The following is a 19,530-nucleotide window of genomic DNA, read 5'->3' on the forward strand; positions in this document are numbered from 1 at the left end:
AGGCAATCGTGCCGTTATTCTGATGACCTCTTTCTACCTGCTAGTTCCCGTTTTGAGTGAAACAGATCAGACCACATTTGGGTGAAGAGATAGTCTCAGAGTTTTTGTTCAATTCCACCCGAGCCCACAAAGAAGGAGGCAAGCTTGGAAGAGTTTCTTTGAAAGGTTCAACCCACACCAATTTTGAAAATTAAAAGAAAAAAGAATCATGTAAGAACAAGAAGCTTTTACTGCAGGTTAATCTCTGTGGTTGGAGACATGAGCGTTCCAGTTAATCAAATATTCTCCTCCTGGGAATTGTAACGCTTGTCGGTTCTATGTCGTGGAAGTCAAATGTTTAGTTTTATTTCTATTATTTTTGTGAAAACAAGAGATCTAAATCTCTCAGAATCGTAACATTTTGGCATCTGTCTGCCCTACCACGTCTCTTGCTGTTTTAAACAAACATTTATGAATATTTTTATGTCCTGTATGCTTCAGCCCTTGCAGCAGCCCCCCCTCACACACACTTGTGCGCTGGCCCGCAGATTGGTGGCCGGGCGGCAGATTGGTGGCGGGGCGGCAGTGTGGTGCGGGAGCGGCTCTGCCCTGACAGTGGCCGGACCCGGCTCCAGTTCTCCCCAAGTCAGCCTGGGTCTCCCGGCTTCTGGTTGATGCTCTATTCTCCCACTGTCAGTAGGTTTTCCACTTAATGTTACAGATACCGTATTACTCTCAGCAGCTAATCTTTAAAGATTTATCTGTTTCAGTTTAAAAAATTGAGATAAATAGGTGTAACAGAATTTACCATCTTGCCCATTCTGCACAGTTCAGTGGTATTAATTATGTTCATGATGTGCAGCCGTCACCATCCCCAACTCCAGCACTCTTTTCATCTTGCAAAACTGAAATTCCACCCCTCTATCACTCCCCATACCCCCCACCCCCGGCCCCTGGCAGCCACTCTTATGCTTTCTGTGTCTGTGAATTTGACTGCTCTCCGTCCCCTCCTATAAATGGAATCGTACAGGAGTTATCTTTTATGAGCGGTTTATTTCACTAAGCATGATGCCCTCAAGGCTGACGCCTGTTGGAGCGTGTCAGAACTTCCTTTTTAAGGCTGCGTGGTACTTCCTGGTGTGTATCACAGTTTGCTTTTTCTTTTGTCCTTGGTGCACAGCTGGGTTGCTTCTGTCTTTTGACTACTGTGAATAATGCTGCTATGAACATGGGTATACAGATGTTGCTTTGAGACTTTGCTTTCAGTCATTCTGAGTATATACCCAGAAGTGGAATTGCCGGGTCTCATGACAGTTCTAGTTTCAAATTGTTGAGGAACCACCATGCTGTTTCTATGGAGGCTGCACCATCTTAGGTTCCCACTAAGAGTGTACAAGGGTTCCAGTTCTTCCAACATTCTTTCCAGCATTTATCTTCTGCTTTTTAAAAAACTGTAACCAGGGTGGCACCTGTGGCTCAAGGAGTAGGGCACCAGCCCCATATATCAGAGGTGGCGGGTTCAAACCTGGCCCCAGCCAAAAACCGTAATCACCCAAGTGGGTGTGAGCAGTCAGCTTTCACACCTTAACTGTCATCATCCTATATACTGTACAGAAGCAAACCTTTGCTCTACACATTTTGACTAATACAAACAACTTTGCATATTATGAGTGTGTAAAACTTTTAAGTATCTTGATCGCCACAGAATCATTATGAAATGTAGAAAAAAAATGTTTTTGAGATACAATTTCACTCCATCACACTGGGTAAGAGTGCCGTGGCATCATCATAGCTCACAGAAACCTCAAACCTCTGGGCTTGCTCAATCCTCTTGCCTCAGCCTCCCAAGTAGTTGGACTACAAGCACCCGCCACAATGCCTAGCTTGTTTTTCTATTTTTAGTAGAAATGGGGTCTTGCTTTTGCTCAGACTGGACTTGAACTCCTGAGCTCAAGCAGTCCTCTTGCCTCAGCCTCCCGGAGTGCTGGGATTACAGGCATGCCCTGCTGAGAATTTTTTTAAAAGGGCCACCAATGAATGGAGATGATTCCCTCAAATCCCTCTCTGCCATTTTAACATCACTTCATTGATTTTAAGCTTAAGTTTAATTTTCTGACTTAATAATGTAAAGACACCAATTTTCACTCACAGATATTTTTCTTTCCTAGAAAATCCATTCCTCGCTGCCGAAGAATTAACAGGATGCTCTCCAACGAATCCCTGCATTCGCCTGCATTCAGCCGCTCCAACTCACAAGCCTCGGTGGACAGCGCCTCCATGGAGGACTTCTGGCGGGAAATAGAAAGTATTAAAGAGAGCAGCATGGGGGGGCCAGAGGAGCAGCCGGCCGCTGAGGCCAAGCCTGTGGACGGTGAGGTGCTAGATTCCCCGTCCTGTCCTGTGTGTTGTCTGTGCCTGTTCTCTGTTGCTCTTGGTAGGCAGAAGTCACAAGTCCTCAGGACTCAGCATATCGACCACATACTCCCACTGATTAATATCTACTGTCCTGGCTCATGGCCCCAAGGAGGAGACATGGCCCCAAGGAGGGCTGGGCCTCAACAGAATCCAGACTGATCCCTTCATACCACTGCTTAGGGCTGCTGTGCCTGCCTGTTGGATGCTGATGCTTTGTTACCAAACAGATTGAATCTTCTCATTTTGATGGATTCTATATGTGCACACTTGACTTTTGACTATCAAAAAGAGACAGAGAAAATGAGACATAACTTTTGCCAGTTTAACTTGGGAGAAAAAAATTTAACTTTAAACCATTTATTGATAGCATTGTGTTCCGTTGTGTTATAGTCTACCAAATAAAAGCCATACAAAATAATCTGGTTTGCAGTGAAACTAAACAGAAGAAGGTTGAAGATTAGGGAAAAAACCCTCAAAAAGCAGTATAATTATCCTTAGTTCTCAAAAGGAGCAAAGCTACTCACCTGGTATTAAAAAGCCCAAATCGTTTCCTCCAGGCCCCGGCTGTTAACGAGTGGATGTTTCAGACATCGGGAGGCTAAAGGTAGTTTACTAAGTGGAAGCTGGAGACTGCTTCCGTTCAATAGTGATTACCAACAACACAACTGCTAAGACAGTCTGAAACTCAAATACAGCTGCTCACTCTTCATTCCCTTCTCTGTAAGCCTGTCTTAGTCTGAGGACTAAGAAGTAATTATTTAGAATATGTGCCACAATTCGTGTACGTCACACACTACCTGAAATAAAAGCCCGCCCTGCCTTCACTGAGTCCATTCCCGGGAACCGTCTTCCCTCAGTGAAGTGTATTCTGACTCTCGTTCCTTGCTCCTTACACTTTACCCTTACAGATACAGAAAGACAGGAAGACACATAAAAGAAAATGCCCCTGACCCTCTACCCTTTTTCTTACTATCTAGCCAGCTAGCTACCAGGAGTTCACACTGATGGCCTCCAGTTCTGATCCAGCACCACAGGCTTTGTTGCTGTCTTATCCTAATTCCCTTCTCCAAGAAAGAGAAACCCGGCTTCCACCATTTACCACATATTTGTTCATTTGCTCATACCTAGAATATACAGAAATAGCAAGTTCGCCTCCCAAGGGACTGTAACAAACTGATCAGCATACAGAGGTGGTCAACATGAGGAACCAGGCCTGCAGTACTGATATGTACATGTGGTCATGTCTGGTCTGTGAAAATTAGGTCAACTTAAGGAGGTGGTCAGCTATGGAGGTTCTACTATAGTTTCAGTTTAGCCTACAATGATACCAAAAAACCAGACCTGCTAACTAGAGTTTATTAATTATTTACAGATATTTTTCTTGAAGTATTTGAACAGATATTAAGTGTACAATTCAATGAGCTTTGACAAATGCATACACTCTTATAACCTGACGCTGATCAAAATGGATCACATTTCAATCAGCCCATAAGATCTCATGCATTCCCCAGTCTCCTCTCACACAGAAGGGCTGCTGGCCTTAGGCAGCCATGGTCCAGATGTCTGTGTACTGTAGATTAGTTTGGGGGTTGGCTTCTTTCTCAGAATGTTTCTGAGATTCATAGTGTACCAGCTGTTCATTCCTTTTTATTATTCAGCAGTTTATATAAGTTTACTACTTACCATAACAAACACCCACAAAGCTGAGTGGCTGTAACAATAGGCGCCTGAATAGGGTGCCAGCCCCATATACCAAGGGTGTCAGGTTCAAACCCGGCCCCGGCCAAACTGCAACAAAAAGTAGCCAGGCATTGTGGCGGGCCTCTCCCAGCTCCTTGGGAGGCTGAGGCAAGAGAATCGCCTGAGCCCAGGAGCTGGAGGTTGCTGTGAGCTGTGACTCCACAGCACTCTACCAAGGGCAATGAAGTGAGACTCTGTCTCTAAAAAAACAAACAAACAAACAAACAAAACCCAGAAATTTATCCTCTCACAGTTCTGGAGGCTACAAGTTCAAAGGCAAGGTGTCAGCAGGGCTCTGCTCTACTCTTAGTTTTTTCCGGATATCTGATATATCTGCTTGTTAACAGCGGGGCCTGGAAGAAATGATGTATGCTTTTTAATACCAGGGGAATAGTTTTGCTCTTTCTTTCTTTCTTTTTTTTTTTTTTTTTTTTTTGAGACAGAGCCTCAAGGTGTCCCCCTGGGTAGAGTGCCGTGGGCATCACAGCTCATAGCAGCCTCCAACTCCTGGGCTCAAGCGAGTCTCCTGCCTCAGCCTCCCAAGTAGCTGGGACCACAGGCGCCCACCACAATGCCTGGCTATTTTTTGGTTGGTTGCAGCTGTCGTTGTTGTTTGGCAGGCCTGGGCTGGATCCAAACCCGCCACCTTAGGTGTATGTGGCTGGCCCCTTAGCCACTTGAGCCACAGGCACTGAGCCTAGTTTTGCTCTTTTTGAGAACTAAGGACAATTATATTGTCTTTCGCGTTTTATGGGTGTTTTTCCCCCAGTCTTCACCCTTCTATTTAGTTTCACTGAAAACCAGAATATTTTACATGACTTTTATTTGGTAGATTACGATGTGATCTAAGAATTAGCTTCTGCTGGTGTTGGCAGTCCTTGGTGTTCCTTGGCTGCTGACACTGCATCATGGAGTTCTCTGTCTCCTTGGTTACGTAGTGACCTCTCTGGTTTTGTCTGTGTCTGTGTCTCTGCTTCTTAAAAGGCACCTTACTGGAGTAAGGGCCTGTTTCATTCCAATATTTCCTCCTCTCAACTTATGTCTTAATTACATCTGCCAAGACCGTATTTCTTAATAAGGTTATATTCACAGATAACAGTGTTTAAGACTTCAACATATCTTTTAGGGAGACACAATTCAACCCATAAAAGTAATATACTCTAATATAAATATACCACAATTCATGTATTAATGATAAGTAAGATGTTTTCTTAATCCATGTACCTTTAAATGGACTCCTCATGGGTTAATGATTCTGATTATGATGTATAACACTGCTATGAGCCATTGTGTGAAAATCTTTTTGTGGAGATGTTTTTATTTATTTTGGAGGTATGTGCTTTTCATAGAGTGTGCTTTAACCACATAAGAAACAGCCAGCCTGTTTTCAGAGTAGCTGTACCATTTCACACCCTTGCAGCAGTGCAGGGCGGTTGTACCACCACATTCTTGCAACATTGGGTGTTACCAGCCTTCTCAATGTGAGCTACTTTAGTGGGTATGTGGAGGCAACTCATTATAGTTCTGATTATGTTTCACTGATGACTATTGATGATGAACATTTTTCCCTTGTTATAAAACAATTACCATTGATTTTAAGTCTTTCATCTTTTTCAATATGAAAGCATTGCTTTCAGGTGGTGCCTGTGGCTCAGTGAGTAGGGCGCTGGCCCCATATGCCGAGAGTGGTGGGTTTGAACCCGCCCCCGGCCAAACTGCAACAAAAAAATAGCTGAGTGTTGTGGTGGGCACCTGTAGTCCTGGCTACTCGGGAGGTTGAGACAAGAGAATCGCCTAAGCCCAGAAGTTGGAGGTTGCTCTAAGCTGTAACGCCCTGGCACTCTACCAAGGGTGATAAAGTGAGACTCTGTCTGTAAAAAAAATAAAATAAAATAAAATAAAGCATTGCTTTCACTCCATCTCAGAAATTTTGATATATCTTCCTTATCATTTAGTTTTAAATGTTTTCTCGTTTTTCTTAATTTTCACATCTTTGGGGATTTTTTAGATGTCTCATTGTTAATTGTGTTATAGTTAAGTAATGCAGCATGAAAGTGTCAATCTTCACAATGTATTTAGATTTATCTTATGGCCCACAATATGGTCAGTGATGGGCAAGGAACCATGTGTACTTAAAAAGACCACTCCAGCCACACTGCAAGACAGTGAGCAGAGCATGGGATGGTGTGTCCAGAAGGCTCAGCAACTTGATGTCCTGTAGGCTACATCCAGGATTTTATTTTTAGTCCTAGCAGCGAGGAAAAACTGTAGCTTTTTTTTTTTTTTTTTTTTTTGTATTTGAAAGGACTAGTTTAGGTGCAGTAGGGAAAACAGATTGTTGGGAAGGGGGTCAAGAATGGCCATGGAAGTACTGTCGGGAGTCTCACTGCATTAATCCAGGCGAGAGATGATAGTGGCTCTGACCAGGGTCATAGCAAGAGAAATACAGGAAGGTTGACAGGTCTGAGAAATGATGAGGAGGTAACAAACACCAGAGGTCTTGGTGGTATGTTGACATGTAGAACAGGGAGTTGTCAAGAATGCGGCCTGGATTACTTTCTTCCCTAATTACATGGATGGTAGGTTTCTTTTATTGAAATGTGAAATCTGTAAAGAAGGCTTTAAAGATTCTAAAACGTATGTGGGCCTCACCCCACCAGCTAAATGGAAATGAAGAGCATGAGTTCAGGTTTGAACAAGTTGACTATGTCATGTGATTGATAAGAGTCATGTAGATGTTGAATATACAGTTAGATAATGTGGAATGGAACACAAAAGCACACTCCCCGGTCGGCCACCAGAGTGCCAGGCATGGGATTGTGCTGTACTTAATTCGGCGAACAGAACCAACACGGGTATCTGCCCTGGACATTTTTCACCTATAGAAAACAAATTCTGCATGTACTCCAGTCTGCGTCCCGGGGTTGAGGCCATTCTCACCTAGTTTATGTGAACTCTAGTCCTACCAATGGCTTCTCCCTCCCACTCTTTTGTAATTCCTTATAGAGGTGGAGAGAAAAATCCAATTTTTAAAACTTTAACATTAATTGTAAATATTATCTTCAAAAATGATGAAAAAATTTTTTTTCTGAGACAAAGTCTCACTGTCACCTGGGTAGAGTGCTGTGGTGTCATAGCTTACAACAAGCTCACACTCTTGGTCTCTGGAGTTCCTCTTCCCTCAGCCTACTGAGTAGCGGGGACTACAGGCACCCTCCACAACACACAGCTAGTTTTTTATTTGTAGTGGAGACGGGGTCTTCCTCTTGCTCAGGCTGGTCTCCAACTCTTGAGCTCCAGCAATCCACCTGCCTCGGCCTCTCAGGGTGCTCGTGTTACAGGGGTGAGCCACTGTGCCTGGCCAAAAATCTTATCCTGGGTGTAAATAAAGGAAGACTTCCAAGTCATAATTTACAAATCTAATAGGTTTACCATTTTAGATTATAGCTGCCAATTATAAATTCACCTTTTATTTTCTGATAAAGGGACAGTTTACAGAGCAAATGAATAATAAAAACAAGATAGCAAATAAAATGTTTGCTTAGCTAGAAATTGGACCAGTGGAGTCCATTAGAAGGCTTTGTTTGTGTACCAGTGACGCAGTAATGTAAGCAAAGTCTGGTGTTCCTAGACCGATGCTTTGACACGCTGTTTACAAGTTGGTCTAATCTACTCTTTAAACATCCCTCATTCGGGGATTGCCTGTCCTTCACAGTTCCCAGAAATTACAAGTGTGTGTGCCGTGGGTTTTCTGTTATAGGACGTGTTCTGAAGTCCTTATATTTCTGTATATCTAGTTTAATAGCAGTTGATTTCTTTTGGATGAATTTTATCCATTCTTTTGGATGGTTTTTGAACTGCTTTCTCCCAAAAAGGGAATGATTTTATAATGTTCAGAATAAGGAAAAAAGTAGGAGAATGAAGGTCAATTGAATACCTGGTTGTTTGCCATCTGTCGTAAATCCATTAATGAAAAAGCAAAGAAACAAACTAATCCTCATAGCTACCTCATACCTTTGTTATTATTCCCTCATTATTGTATTTTTTCCCAAGTTTGGTCCTGAGGTCTTTCTCAGGAGAGCAGCTGTCAACTTTAGCCCTGTCTGCTGTGCTCCAGGGAACTTGATCATGTATGTTTACTTTATGTCTTTCACAGGATTCTTCTTCTTCTTCTTCTTTTAAAATATATGTTGATTAAATTATACTATTCTGTTTATTTCTAATTTTTTGTTATTGCTGCAGTTTTTGGCCGAGGCTGGGTTTGAACCTGCCACCTCCCAGTATATGGGGCCATCGCCCTACTCCTTGACGAACAGGTGCCACCCTCACAGGATTCTTCTTGATCCTGGCAGATAGCCTAATGCCCAGAGGTGTGACCCATGACCAAGTGTACCTCTAAAGAAAGTCTATTTTTACTGGTAGACACACTTCTGGCTCTTGTTTGACCTGTGACCAGTTTATTCTTACCAAGATAGCCAGTCTTTAGGAGAGCCCTGTCCGGGAGGGAAGTTAGGTTCAGGTGTGTTGGTCAAGTACAACACAGAAGAGGCAATTCAACCAAACCCATGAAACATCCAAAGCAGCATGTTACTCACAGGTTGCAGAGAGAAGACAGCAGAACTCCTCCCAGGGCCAACGGGAAAGGGGAGCTGTCTGGGACGCTCACCCTCAACCAGCGGATGGGGAGCACGGGAAGGCCAAGCTTCTGTTGGGTCCCAGGGTGTTCCCAAACAGATGTCCAATGGGAAGTTCTAATTGGTGGGTTTAAGCAAGCAGGCCCAAGTTCCATGGAGTCACACTATGACCAAGAGGTGGTCACTGCAGCATCTCTGTGCAGCCCATGAGGGGTGTGGGGGTCCATGGGGAGAGTCAAGGAGGTTGTATCTAGCTGTCCTATATGGAGGTGGTTGCATATGGGAGTTAGAGAACTGCACACTGTCAGGAGAGCCTTACTTCTGGCACAAGTTCAACCTGTATTCAAAATGAATATGAGGCAACACAGAATTATATGAATTTACTGCACTCATTTTGATGAGAGGACAGGAGACCTAGAGATACCTTAAAACTTACCAAAATCATTCAGCTAGAAAATGGTGATGCTGGGGTTTGAACTTGCATTTGAGTAATTAAAACCCTTTTGTGTTCCATTAAACTTTTGTTTTTTCTCTGACATTTGTAGTTTAAATATGCACATTTTATCATTGTTTTTTAAAATAGTCTAGATGTAGCTTATACTTAACCCCCTGGCAAGGAAAATGACCTTATCAAGTTGGCCAGTTCTCTTACTTTACTACAAAATATTTTAAAGTTTGACTTATTTTAAAAATACAGTGCATAATTAGAAATATTTCTTCTCTGTTAATGCAGAGTCCTGCAGATGCCTATGTCATTAGCTACAAGGAAGAGGCTCTAACCTCCTCTTGGTAATGTTCTGTTACAGAAGGAGAACTTGAAGCAGAGTGGTTGCAAGATGTGGGTTTATCAACTCTGATCTCAGGTGATGAAGAGGAAGATGGCAAAGCCTTGCTGTCCACATTGACTCGAACTCAAGCAGCTGCAGTGAAAAAGAGATATAATACCTACACTCAAACCATGAGGAAGAAGAACAAGCAGTCTGTCCGGGATGTCAGGGACATCTTCGCAGCCAGTGAATCTCCTGTAAGTACTAAGCATGGCTCACAAGGTGTTTGGTTTGTTTGGGGCATGATGGGGGAGGGAGATAAGAAAAAATACCAGATAGGCGGATTGGCTGTCTCCATCACAGCTTCTAGAGCAAACTAAGCAGACACCACAGCACAAAATTTTACAGTCTTGAACTTCAGTGATGATTCCTTATCTCCCATACTGCGGTATTCATCAGTTCATTCCCTTCTTTGTTGAAGGGTGACTTTGGGGCAATAGAGCAAATCTTTGTGGATAGGATACACAGAGCCTTTACTTGAATCAAGCACTGAGTGGAAACTGCGGTCAGGCAGAGGAGTCCAGAGAAGTGGGCGTAAGTACTGTGAGCAAGTTCAGGTGGTTTGGTTTAAATAGTATAGGGATGAGACAGTGAGTAGGATAGCCTTTATGTTCAGATACATTAAAATGGTAAAAAAAGGCAAAGAAGAAGAAAGATGCCAGCATTCATTAAGTGGGCAAGGGAATGATTCAGAGAACCTTAAGGGAAACATCACATGTTTATGAGGATTGGTTGGGTGAAGTCCCAGCTTACCCCTAGCAATTTCGTGGCCATGCTTCTACTTCTGAGGTTGTTGGTCGTGTTCTGCTGTGTCTGCATTTGTTTTAGCTCTACCTTGCGACGTTTGTTCGTTCATTCGTTGCATCATTGCAGTGTGCGTTGCAACCGATATTTATTAAATATGTTCTCTGTGTAAGGTCCTGTGGAACTTGGGGACTAATTATATATGGAAAAAAGGAAATTTGATACTCCCCTGCAGTTACAGATAAGTTGCCTGGGGCAGATTGATTACTCTGATTTAGGTTTCTCATCTGACTAATTAATATATCATTAATGTTGTTATATCATTATCAATAGTGACATAAATCAAAACTTGAAGGATATTGAGCAGAAGTCATGGTTGAAGACAGTGTCCAATTTGAGTTACTTTAGGTTGTCTGTAAGTCATATCTTTGCTTAGATATATTAGTTACATGAGGTAGTTGCCAGGGAAGCTCATCCAGGCCCAGTTAACCTTTGTGTTAGTGACAGCAGTGTCCTAGACCAACACTGGCCCTTCAGACCTTCCACAGTGCTCTCCCCTACTGAGCACAGGATACATGGCACAGCTTCTGGGTGAGGGGCACAGCTACGACAGGGATCTTACCTGACAAACACAAACATTGTAACCTAATCGTTTGTACCCTCGTGTTAATCTGAAATTTAAAAAAAAAGAAATTTCTACAGGGACGGAAATGATCTCCTTCTCTTATATTTGCAGTATAGTATATAAGGCCTCAGAAACGTCTTCAGACATTTTTTTCTTCCTAAAAATATTCAGCATCTGCTTCTGCAAGTAAGGAAACTTGGAAGCTTTTGGGGATTGTCCCTGAACTTTGAGTTCTCTCTCTCTTTTTATGGGAGTGTATTGTTGTCTGTTTTCTTCTCTCTTGGCCCATCTCCCTCCCTCCCTCCCTCCTCCTTCCTCTCTTACTCTGTCACTCTCTCTTCCTATCTTTCTGACCCCTCCCTATCTTTTCCACTCTTTCTTTCTTTCTTTTCCCATTTGCTTTTCTTAGGGAAGACATAATATTATAAATTTCATAAAGATATTTTGTGTTAATCTCAAGATGTATGAATTTGATCAAGTATACATAGTCCTTACCTAGTGAGAATATAAATAAATTCAGTAATTTAGATAATAGATATGTAGAGGATGCTAGCTCTTTCCTTAATTTTTTAATGCATAGAATTCTCCATGCTCAAAGCCAGTCTCCTTCAAAATTTGGAACACGTTTGTCCATTTTCTTCCCTCGTGTCCCATTCCCGAGGCAAAGCACAATGTCTACAGCTCGTTTCTTTGTATAACAGATATGGAAATTTTATAGATTTTATTTTTATTGTTGGAAACTTGAAATGTTACTGCTTTAGCTTTCAAAAACAATCCTGGTCAGTGCTAAGTGAGGTCTTTCAGTCTGAGAGCTTCCGGGTCTATGCATTCTAACATTTATAACAAGTAATTATTATTTCTTTCATTTTCTTAGATGCCTCCTTCTGAAACTCAGATTGAACGAGTTGTAACATTGTTTGCTTTGAGCTTCTGTGTCTGGTAAATGCGCCTGTGCTTTGGGAGCTTGTGTGTGTGCGCGTGTGCATTCTGCATTTTTGGATAGCTCTTGAACTTTATTTATCATATTGCTCATTTGGCCATGGTTATTTTGCCTTTCGTTAGATTTATTTATTTATTTATTTGCAGAGTCTCACTCTGGACCCTGGGTAGAGTGCTGTGGTATCAGAGTTCACAACAACCTCAGTCTCTTGGGCTGAAGTGATCCTTTTGCCTTAAACTCCCTAGTATGTGGGACTTCAGGCACCCACCACAATGCCCCGCTAGTTTTTCTATTTTTAGTAGAGACGAGATCTCACTCTTGCTCACGCTGGTCTCAGACTCGTGAGCTCAAGCAGTCCACCTGCCTTGGCCTCCCAGAGTGCTAGGATTACAGGCGTCAGCCACCATGCCAGGCTCTTTCATCAGTTTTAAAAATTCAACCACCATACAGCCAATCTACTGAAGCCCCTGGCTGCCCTTCCCAGCTGTTCTTGTTTCTTGGCAGAGTGCCTCCCAGCGCTCTGACTGAATAGATTCAACCGCAAATTCCAGAGCTCTCTTCTTTCCTTGAGAGTCACGTGCTCCTTTCTAACATCTTTGTTTTCCTTTTCCATTGATTGTTCCGTTGACTTTGATACTCGCGTGTGGATTTACGTGGCATGCTGGAGGACTAGACTGATTGGGTTAGTACAGGTAACGGCAGCTGTGTAGACCTGCTCCCTCCCAAGAACTCTCCTGTGGACAGGGGTCTGGGGCTGTGTGAGTGGTAGAAGGCCTCAGTTGTCACATTTCACTTTCAAATACACATAGGGCATCCACGCCAAAGTAACAGGAGTCCTGAAGAACAGCAGTTTATTTCATCGTAAGCAAAGTGAACTTCCTTATTCATGTTCCTGTCCTTATCCTTTTTGAAGACCCAAAGGGACGTGCCATTCAACCTTCTTTCTGTCCACAGCCGCCTCACCTCACCAAAACCCCCAGAAGCAGGTGGTCACTCGTCACCCAGAGCCAGGCGCTGCCCCCTCGGAGAGCATGTGGCTGGCCTCTCTGCGGAAAACCCTGTTGCCTTCCGTGGTGGGAGTGCCTCCCTGTTCTTTCTGTTTTCATTCTGAAAATGGGCCTTTTCTGGATCAGCGTTTCCTGTCTACCCATACTTCTCCTGTGCCTTTTTGCAGGCTGAAGTTTTCCTCTACTCTTATCAAACCATTCTTCCCTGCTCTTTATCTGCCAGGAGCTTCCAACACTTTCTGTTCTGCTAATGGAAATATTTAGTGGTTTCTAGCTATTCCTTTAAAAAGATATCTCTTTTGACAGTTGGAGTGATTGCCGGGGAAGGAAAAAGTGGTTTGTGCATTTTGCTATCTTGATCCAATTTCTTGTGCTGATTTTTCAGTGCTATTTGTCCCTTTCGAAAAATAAATGTATTTTTTTTCTTATGATGAAAGTAATACATAATCTTTACTGGAAACTTTGAAAATATGGACAAGAAGAGAAAAATGATAATTTCTATGGGCCTAAAGAAATGTTATGATTTCATTAAATATCCAGTAGATTTTGTTTCTTACAATAAAGAATTGGAACAGTTGACCCTGTGTTAGCAGAGTCATTATACATTAAATCCAAAATGCTAAATCAATCTCTGGAAATATCAATTTTTTTTTTCAGTAACACACTTAATTGGGAAAATAGTCAATCTAAGTTACCTCCAGTTATAAACTTTGTCAGATTATACTTGACAAACAGCCAGCTAGAGGTGGAGTTGATTTATAATGGACTGTTGTAAATATAGTCATACAATGTGCTTTAAAAACATGATTATGTAACTTCTGTATACATTCAGTTGCATGTAACAGAAAACCCCGGAAGTCTTAAGTTCTGTAAATACGTCTTTGTTTTTCCTCTTAAGAAGCTGAAGTAGGTGGTTCCTTCCTTAACATGAACCCAGCTTCCTTTGTCTTTCCTTTCTCTCGGTCTGTGTAGCCTTTATCTGTTTTGCTTATAGGTTGGCTGGGCCAGACACCAGGGACCATATCCATGTACCCATCAGTTCCTGGGACTTGTACAGTGGAGTCTGTTGCTCTGACCTTACTTTCCTGGAAATCCTGCTCAGTAGAATTCCAGTTACCTCTCAATGTCCAGACTTAGCTTATCCTTAGCCGCAAGGGAGCCTGAGATACTGATTTCTTTTTAAATTGGACACATAACTTTCTGGAAGAAAATCAGGACACTGTTACTGAAGACAGCAGACTGGAATTGGGGTGCAGTTGGCAGTGTCTTCCCCAGAGAATAGTGCCTATTAATGCCCCCGGCATTCAGTGGGCTCTCAGCAGGGGCTGGTGCATGGGAGGGATAGGGACGGCTGTCTCCACGGTCTGCTTAATGAATGATAAATTGCACAATTAAATTTGGGAGGCAATTTCTGAATAAAAATGCACTTTCCTTTTTCTCAGTAGCCAGATGATTTTCGCATCCCAATTCCGTTTTGTATGTGCCCAGGGATGAAGAAGGGGTAGCAACAATTCCTGCAGGAATGATCAGCTGCTAAGAAAAAGCAGGGGAAACTGAGAGCAAGGAGGTTAGAAAAACATAACGATGTCAAGACAGGCGGGAAAACTTGTAGGGGGAAAATGCCCACTTAGCTTGAAACAGGGAAGAAACAGGAGACTCTTAAGCTCAGGAATGAACAATTAAATAGATAAATCCACAAATAACTACATGCCCTACCTGTACCTACAATAAAAAAAAATAACAGCAGCTGCAGCTACAGCTACAAAATGTAGGGGAAGCTGTCAGGTCAAACTTTGGTTCTCTTGGCTGAGCTCAAAATGGAAAATCTTACGCTGCCCTCCACGTATCTTCCAGTATTCATTTAATTCTCACCATATGAAATAGTTTGACATTTCAGTTATTTCCCAAACATCTTGTGGGGAGCAGTGAGAAGTGGGGAAAAGTAACACTGTCTAGTACAGGAAGGACACACATCTCATTAGAGCTCCCCGTGTCCATTTCAGCACAAAGTTTCAAAGAGTGTTAGTCTGAGTTCATAACTGGCAGTCGAGGCATTACAGTGGAGGGCTTTATTTTTACTTGATGAGACCCATGCCACAATCCGCACCACTGGTGCGAGGCTGGGGTCCTCCTCGTGCAGCGGGCACACCCTGCACGGGGCCATGGAGGACACTTGGCTTCGTGGCGGCAGACGGTCCCAGTGAGGGACTTTCCTCCTTATGCTTCGGGGTGTTTTCTTCTCTGGAGCTTCCCTTTTCCCCTTCCTGTTAGAGGGAAGGGGTTCTTTGCTGTTCTGGGAATAGCTCCTGTGCCCCCCTTGTTCTGATGAAGCTGGTGGTGGTGTTCAGGGTCTGCACAGCTTGTTCTTATCTTACATGTGTGTGATGGGGGAGCTCTGTTGGGCTCTTCTGATCATCCTAATAGGAGGGCCAGCTCTTGGGCCCTTCCAGGATTCTACTGAGTGGTTTGCATGTGGCCGGTTTGTGTTGTGCCTGCTCTTCTGTTGCCTGGAATGGGCTGAGGTCTGTTTGTGGAGTGCAGGTGGTCAGCTGGTGCTGTGAGTCTTCATGTGACTGTGTCTGTGGGCCCTCACCATGGACCTGACTTCGCCTGCCTTCTTGGTTGTCTTCTTCACCCCATCGGGGGAGGGAGGGGTTCACACCCAAGGGTTCTGAAGGTGGCTGAACCCACCGCACTGGACACTGGCCACATGAAATTGGCAGCAGTTCAGTAGTCACATATACTCACAATCCAGGCAGGACACCGCCCACCACAGTGTCACTCGGGGTGCTCTTGGGAACAGAGTGAACGATCAGAGGCTGCAGGCTCTGTGGTATCAGGAGGGGAGGTGGCCCCTGGTCCTCACAGGAGGGTGTGAGTGGCTTGTTTGAATAATTTCATGGGCTGACAGGGGACTAAATCCCACTACTCAGAAGCAAGAACCGCACTCTGGGCAGGGAGGTCTGTCTGTTTGGAGGACCTTACCTGCAGGACCCACGTGAGGAGGAGAACATCTGGTCATCCCAGATGCCAAGGCAGCCTGTGACCCTGTTCATCTCTCCTTGGCCACCTCCTGCCCCCACTCAGCTGAGCTGTGCTGACCTACTGGCTGTCACTCCAGTGTAAGTGGGGCGGTTCTGTCTTGAGCCTTATGGAGAGAGTGAGGAATTACAGTGCTAGAGGGATGCTGAGACGTGCTCAGGGAGGACAGATGGGCGTGAGGCTGGGCTGTCTCTCCTTCCCAATCCCCCTGCTGCCAAAACGTTCTTTTCCCACTTGGCTCTCACTGTCCTTTCATTGCAAATCCTTGAAACGACCTTTGAAAGGTGACTCAGACCTGTGTTTGGGTCTTAGATGACACCTGCACTCCCGCCCCGAGCTGTGGACACTCACTAGTCTGGGCTGATTTTATTTCTTGTCTCTTTTCTCTTTTCATCCCCATGTCTTACCTTTTACCTCCTTTCAAACTAGGAAAAACAAAATAGTGGATTTTTGTCGTATTGTTGGACTCCCCTCTCTCAGCATGATGCTGGAGCAGTGGGACTTCTATTGTCGAAGGGTTTATTATGGCCTTTCCTCTGGGAGCAGATGTTTTAACGGGACTGTGGACTCTGTGTCAGGTGAGCAGAGGCCTGTAAGGTGTGGAAAATCTGTCTTAACCTTTTTCAGACCTGACCATCTGACGCGTGAGACAATGTAGATAATTATGATAGAGAGACAGACAGATGTAGGGTGCACAAGCGCTGGTTTTCAAACACTTATAAACTGAATTTTTAAATATATCCATTTAAAAATCAAAACTTTACATCCTCGCTCAGTACCGGTAGCTCAGTGAATAGAGCACCAGCCACATACACTGAAGCTGTCAGGTTCAAGCCCAGCCTGGGCCTAATAAACAATAATGACAACTGCAACTAAAAATAGCTGGGCGTTGTAGCGGGCGCTTGTAGTCCCAGCTACTCAGGAGACTGAGGCAAGAGAATTGCTTAAGCCAGCAGTTCTCAAACTGTGGGTCACAACCCACAGGAATTGTATTAAAGAGCCGCGGCATTACGAAGGTTGCGAACCACTGAGTTTGAGGTTGCTGTGAGCTGTGATGGCACAGCACTCTACCAAGAACGACATAGTGAGACTCTGTCTCTTAAAAAAAAAACAAAAAAAAACTTTACATCCTGGTTTCCTGCCAAGTTGGGAGTTCCCAAACCACACCCAGGTTCAGTGATTTAGAGGACTCATAGGCCCCAACATTACTTGTTGTAGAAGAAGGATACAAAGGAAAATTTGCAAAGGGAAAAGGTTCGTGGAACAATGTCCAGGGAATCCCAGTGCAGGCTTCCGAGAGTCTTCTCTCAGTAGAGTCTCATAGGACGAGGTTCCTTCTTCCTGCAGCAAACCGCTGTCTCCCAGAGAAGCTGGTCTGAGCCCAGGAGCCACAGGCCCTTATTGGGGTCTGATCACACAGGCACCCCCACCCAGCATGTAACAAAATTGCAGACTCCCCAAAGGAGATCAGGTATCCAGTGTAAGTCATATTTGTGAACAGTTAGGAGCAGTGAGATAATCTTAACACGTTGCTGACCGGTGGCAAGTTACCCAGTAACATAGATAGTTTTTGCATAAAATTGTCGTCAACAATGTGTTAAGATGTTAGAGGTGCTAAGTGATTCCATACTGTAAGCAGCTGAGAGATGAGGAGGGGAGAAGGAATAAAATAGGCTGAATTTGGGACACCTGGGAATGGAGACTGGGCGAAATGAATCAGGGAAGAGCTGCTGTGTGAACACATTGCCGACCAGCAGCTTTACGCAGAAACTGTCCATCTTACTGGGTAACTAGTGACTGGTCAGCAAGGGTTAACATTAGGAAGTGGTGGGAACCTCCTGAGATTCAAATTGCCCATGCCAGCCAAGAGCCAGCCTTGCAGGAAGGCCTAGGGAGAGCTCAGGCCTGTTACCGTAACTCACTTCTGCAGAGGTCCCAGTGTGGGAGAGTAAAACTTTTTTCATCTGCTTTTATTTTCTTTTTTCCTCTTAAAAAGTGATGACTGAGTCAGCTTTTATTCTAGGGTGATCAGAATGAAAACAATTGCAGGTATTCACTGAACACCCAGGAAGTGCCTAGCACTAGAGACAATGGCAACCAAGTGAGGCGGCAGAGCCCTGCACTCAGGGTTCTCACGTGTTGGCTTAAATGAATTTCATGTGCCATAAAAGCAGGAGCAGCGGTTAGAAGGGGAGGCACGGTGGTTCGCAGTTGCTGGTGTGAGTGGAATGTTTGGGAAATGATTTTACATTGGCCAAGGGGGATCATTAACCCATCCAGTGTTCGTCTCCCTTCGGCCACCACCCACCCCCACCCAGCTGAGCTGCGCTGACCTATTGACTCCAGTATAAGTGGGGCGGTTCTGTCTTGAGTCTCATCTGAGAGAACAAATAATTACAGTGCTAGAAGGATGCTAAGATGTGCTCAGGGCGGACAGATGGGAGCAGAATTACAGTGAGGCTGAGCTGTCTCTCCTTCCCAGGCTCCCTACTGCCAAAATGTTCTACAGCTTGGCTTTCATTGTCCCTTTCATTGAAAATCCTTGAAATGACCTTTTAAAGGTTAATAAGGGGGCAATGATGGTACAGACACCTGAAGAAGCTTCTCCCTGAGGTGGACTGGGGGTGGGGGTAGGGGTTGGGGTGTGTGATTAAGTTATTGCAGCCGACCCAGTGTATAGGAGGGAGCAGGTGCTGTCCTGTGTCACAGGTGGTGATGAAGGACAGCATAATAAAGTGACTATGGAGAATAGTAAAAATACCAACTTACATAATGGTGTATTTGCAAAATGTCACATCTTCCTACCAGATTGTACTTTTTACTCTTTGAGCAGATCTGGCAAGAAATGTCTCTGGATACTAAATTTTTATATCCAAAACACTTAAATTCTAAATCAGTGAGTATCAAGATGCTAGACCCTAAATCAGTTTCCTACAGAAATTTGTAGGTATTGGCCCATCTGCTTTTTCTTGCAGTGTTAATGCCGAGAAGTCTGACGCTTCCCTAAAACTTACTATTTTATTATATCCTGCTTTCATCTTTGTATTTCTGGAAGCATTTTAGGTTTATCTTGATTGTTGGGGAACTGAAGTGTCATCAGGATATGAAATCTTTTCTTCTTTTTTCGTCATGATCAACGCTCAAGCTTTTTGTTTCTGAAAATTGTTTCTTTCCTTTAAATTCTGAACATCCCCTTCTCACTATTTCTGTAATTATTCTTTTCATATTCCCTCTTCTGCTTTTCATTACTCAGATTAAACTCACATGTCTTACGGTGTGGTGTGTCTTATGTTTTCTGTGTCTCTTTTTCAGTCAGTCGATTTAGTCACCATCATCTCATAGTTCTTGCTTCTACTTCCTGCCATGAGTGTTTATAATTTGGCCTGTATAAAATTTTTAATTCCGCAATCATAGGTAACAAGAATGAGTCTGTTTTCACTGATTTTCCCCATATTGGTATAGTGACTTTCTGATTTATGGGTGCACTAACCTCTCAAATTCCTCTGAAATTATTGAATAATTGCAGATATTCTTCTCTTTCCTTAATTATCTGCTTCTCAAGAATGTTTTACCACTC

At 43.6% G+C, this 19,530-nt stretch overlaps 1 protein-coding gene across 1 annotated transcript in view; it reads left to right on the forward strand.

Moving 5' to 3' along the window:
- Window positions 1–2,249: 2,249 nt before the first annotated feature.
- The window catches only part of ARHGAP28 (Rho GTPase activating protein 28), a 70,687-nt gene continuing 53,406 nt past the window's right edge, over window positions 2,250–19,530 (forward strand). The window contains exons 1-2 of the mRNA XM_023514422.1: window positions 2,250–2,350; window positions 9,575–9,792. Coding sequence (XP_023370190.1) covers window positions 2,257–2,350; window positions 9,575–9,792 — 312 coding nt within the window. The 5' untranslated portion in view covers window positions 2,250–2,256. The remainder of the gene's footprint in view (window positions 2,351–9,574; window positions 9,793–19,530) is intronic.

The sequence above is a fragment of the Otolemur garnettii genome, unplaced genomic scaffold, assembly GCF_000181295.1.
Source record: "Otolemur garnettii isolate 467f Iridium unplaced genomic scaffold, OtoGar3 scaffold00053, whole genome shotgun sequence".
Lineage (NCBI taxonomy): Eukaryota > Metazoa > Chordata > Mammalia > Primates > Galagidae > Otolemur > Otolemur garnettii.